Source organism: Microtus ochrogaster, chromosome 16, assembly GCF_000317375.1.
Source record: "Microtus ochrogaster isolate Prairie Vole_2 chromosome 16, MicOch1.0, whole genome shotgun sequence".
NCBI classification, from domain to species: Eukaryota; Metazoa; Chordata; class Mammalia; order Rodentia; family Cricetidae; genus Microtus; species Microtus ochrogaster.
The window spans coordinates 28887503-28889592 of NC_022018.1; the positions used below are offsets into that span (position 1 = coordinate 28887503).

General features: G+C 36.6%; 1 protein-coding gene across 4 annotated transcripts in view; it reads right to left on the reverse strand.

Annotated features, from left to right (window-relative positions):
- The window catches only part of Fam208b (family with sequence similarity 208 member B), a 51670-nt gene that overhangs the window by 5115 nt on the left and 44465 nt on the right, over window positions 1–2090 (reverse strand). For all 4 annotated transcript variants that reach the window (XM_005354904.3, XM_026783126.1, XM_026783125.1 and 1 more), the window contains exons 15-16: window positions 1424–1549; window positions 587–740 (exon numbers count right to left, since the gene is read on the reverse strand). In XM_005354904.3, the coding sequence (XP_005354961.1) occupies window positions 587–740; window positions 1424–1549 (280 nt within the window). The remainder of the gene's footprint in view (window positions 1–586; window positions 741–1423; window positions 1550–2090) is intronic.

Genomic DNA, 2090 nt, shown 5'->3' on the forward strand with positions numbered 1-2090 from the left:
ACACAGACAGAATATTGTATACATAATAAATAAATAAATATTTTTTTTTTAAAAAAAGAAGTAAATTCTACATTAGACTGTTCAAGGTATTAACCAGGATGACTTTTGGAAGGCATTTTTTTTTTTCTGGTTTTTCTATGTAGCTTTGGAGCCTGTCCTAGAACTTGCTTTGTAGATCAGGCTGGCCTCAAACTCAGAGATCCACCTGCCTCTGACTCCCAAGTGCTAGGATTAAAGGTGTGCACCACCACTGCCTGGTCATGAAGCCATTTTGTTTTTTTTAAAAAAAGATTTTTTGTTAATATTAAGATATTAGGCCCTGTGCCATTAGAAATGGAGAACTGATTCTATAAAAAAAAAAATTAACCAACCAAAAAACCCCACAAAGCCCTAAAATAGTGCTGATCTGCCAAGTGTTAAGGATGACTACATTAAAAGGATTTGGTGCAGCAATTGGCACAAAGTAAGCCTTCAACATATGGTAAATGATTTCTTTAGAGTTGATAATTTCTTCTTGATGAAACAGTATTTGTGTCACTGGGTAAGGAGAAATTGAGATGCCTAGATTTCAAAATTAAAGACAAACCTAATGTTAAATTTTCTAGTATGTCATCATCCGATACCACAAAGCCGCCTGAGCGAAACAGCTCTTGGTAGGTATCATTCAGAATGTCTTCAGGAGTGTCTACCCCGGCAAAAATGACACTGGGGAAATGCTTCAGCTTCAGCAGAGAAGGAATCTGTTAGACATAAAAGGACTTCCATGAAGAAAGACACATATAGGCACATTTAACATTCTCATAGATTTCAAGGACCATGAGCAGCTGTAAATACTTCAGCCAGAACCACTAACTGACAATGCTGCCACACACGTAGAGCAGTTCTCATCTTATGAGTAGCCATTAGATCATCAAAATTAATTAAAAAGAGTGCTAGAGATAGCTCATGAAAGAACATGTTTGAAGTTCAGGGACCTATAAAGGGTTAAGTCACACAAACTCATTCTGTTTCTAGCTCACCTGGTGGTGCCAATACCACAAAGCTCATGTCACTATCCTGTGTCCACAAGTCGCTTCTTGTGACAAGTAATTATTTCTTATCAACTAGCCAATCTAAGTTCTTTTAAAGCATGATTTTCTTAATAGTCAGACATCAAGTAATAAAGATTTATTCAAGTGAGAAAACTTAGCACTGGCTCACATTTTTTCAGTGAACATGGCATCAACCTGCCCTACAGACACCTGGGTGATTCTAAATGAGTATGCCACACTGTACCTTCCCCACTATCTTCCCAGTAAAGGTCCAATGGAAGTATATGTCAGCTACTCCCCTACACAGAATGTACAGAATGTAGCAATGAATCACAATACACAACAATTTCAGTGCCTAGAATATATTTTTTACTGTGAGATTCCAAACTTACTTGATGCAAATGTGATATTATGTCTTCATTTTTGATGATAACTAATAGTGTCTCAGTCTCTCTTTGAAAGGCTTGACAGAAATCTAGAAGTTCCGCTTCTGTATGGCCTCCTTTCTTTAGAATGCTCTGAAAGATTTACAAACAGCTTTTACTAAAAAAAGGATACTTGTACAGACCTTTCTTTTCTTTCTTTTTTGACACAAGGTCTCTGTAAAACCCTGGCTAGAATGTCCTGGAATGCACTATGTAGACCAGGTTGGCTTCAAATTCACAAAGATCCGGCTGCCTATGCTTCTCAAGTACTGGGAATAAAGGTATGTGCCATCATGCCTACCAAGGTACAACTATTTTTATATAAAAAGAAGCCACCAGCTAGGCGTGGTAGTGCATACAATCTCAGCACTTGAAGATTGAGGATGGATCATTATACTGCTACTTAGCAGCACATCTCGAAGCAAACAAAAATATTTAACAATACATGAAAAAAGCAAATCCTATTTACAAGGCAACATAGCTACTGGTCTTACTACTAAATAAACATATGCACATATTACTATAAACTGGATTTAAGCTTTTAGTTATAAAATTTGTGTGTATGTATGTAAGTAGGTACACACACACATGCCATGGTCAGGGGATAACTTTCAGGATTTTTTTTTTTTTTTTT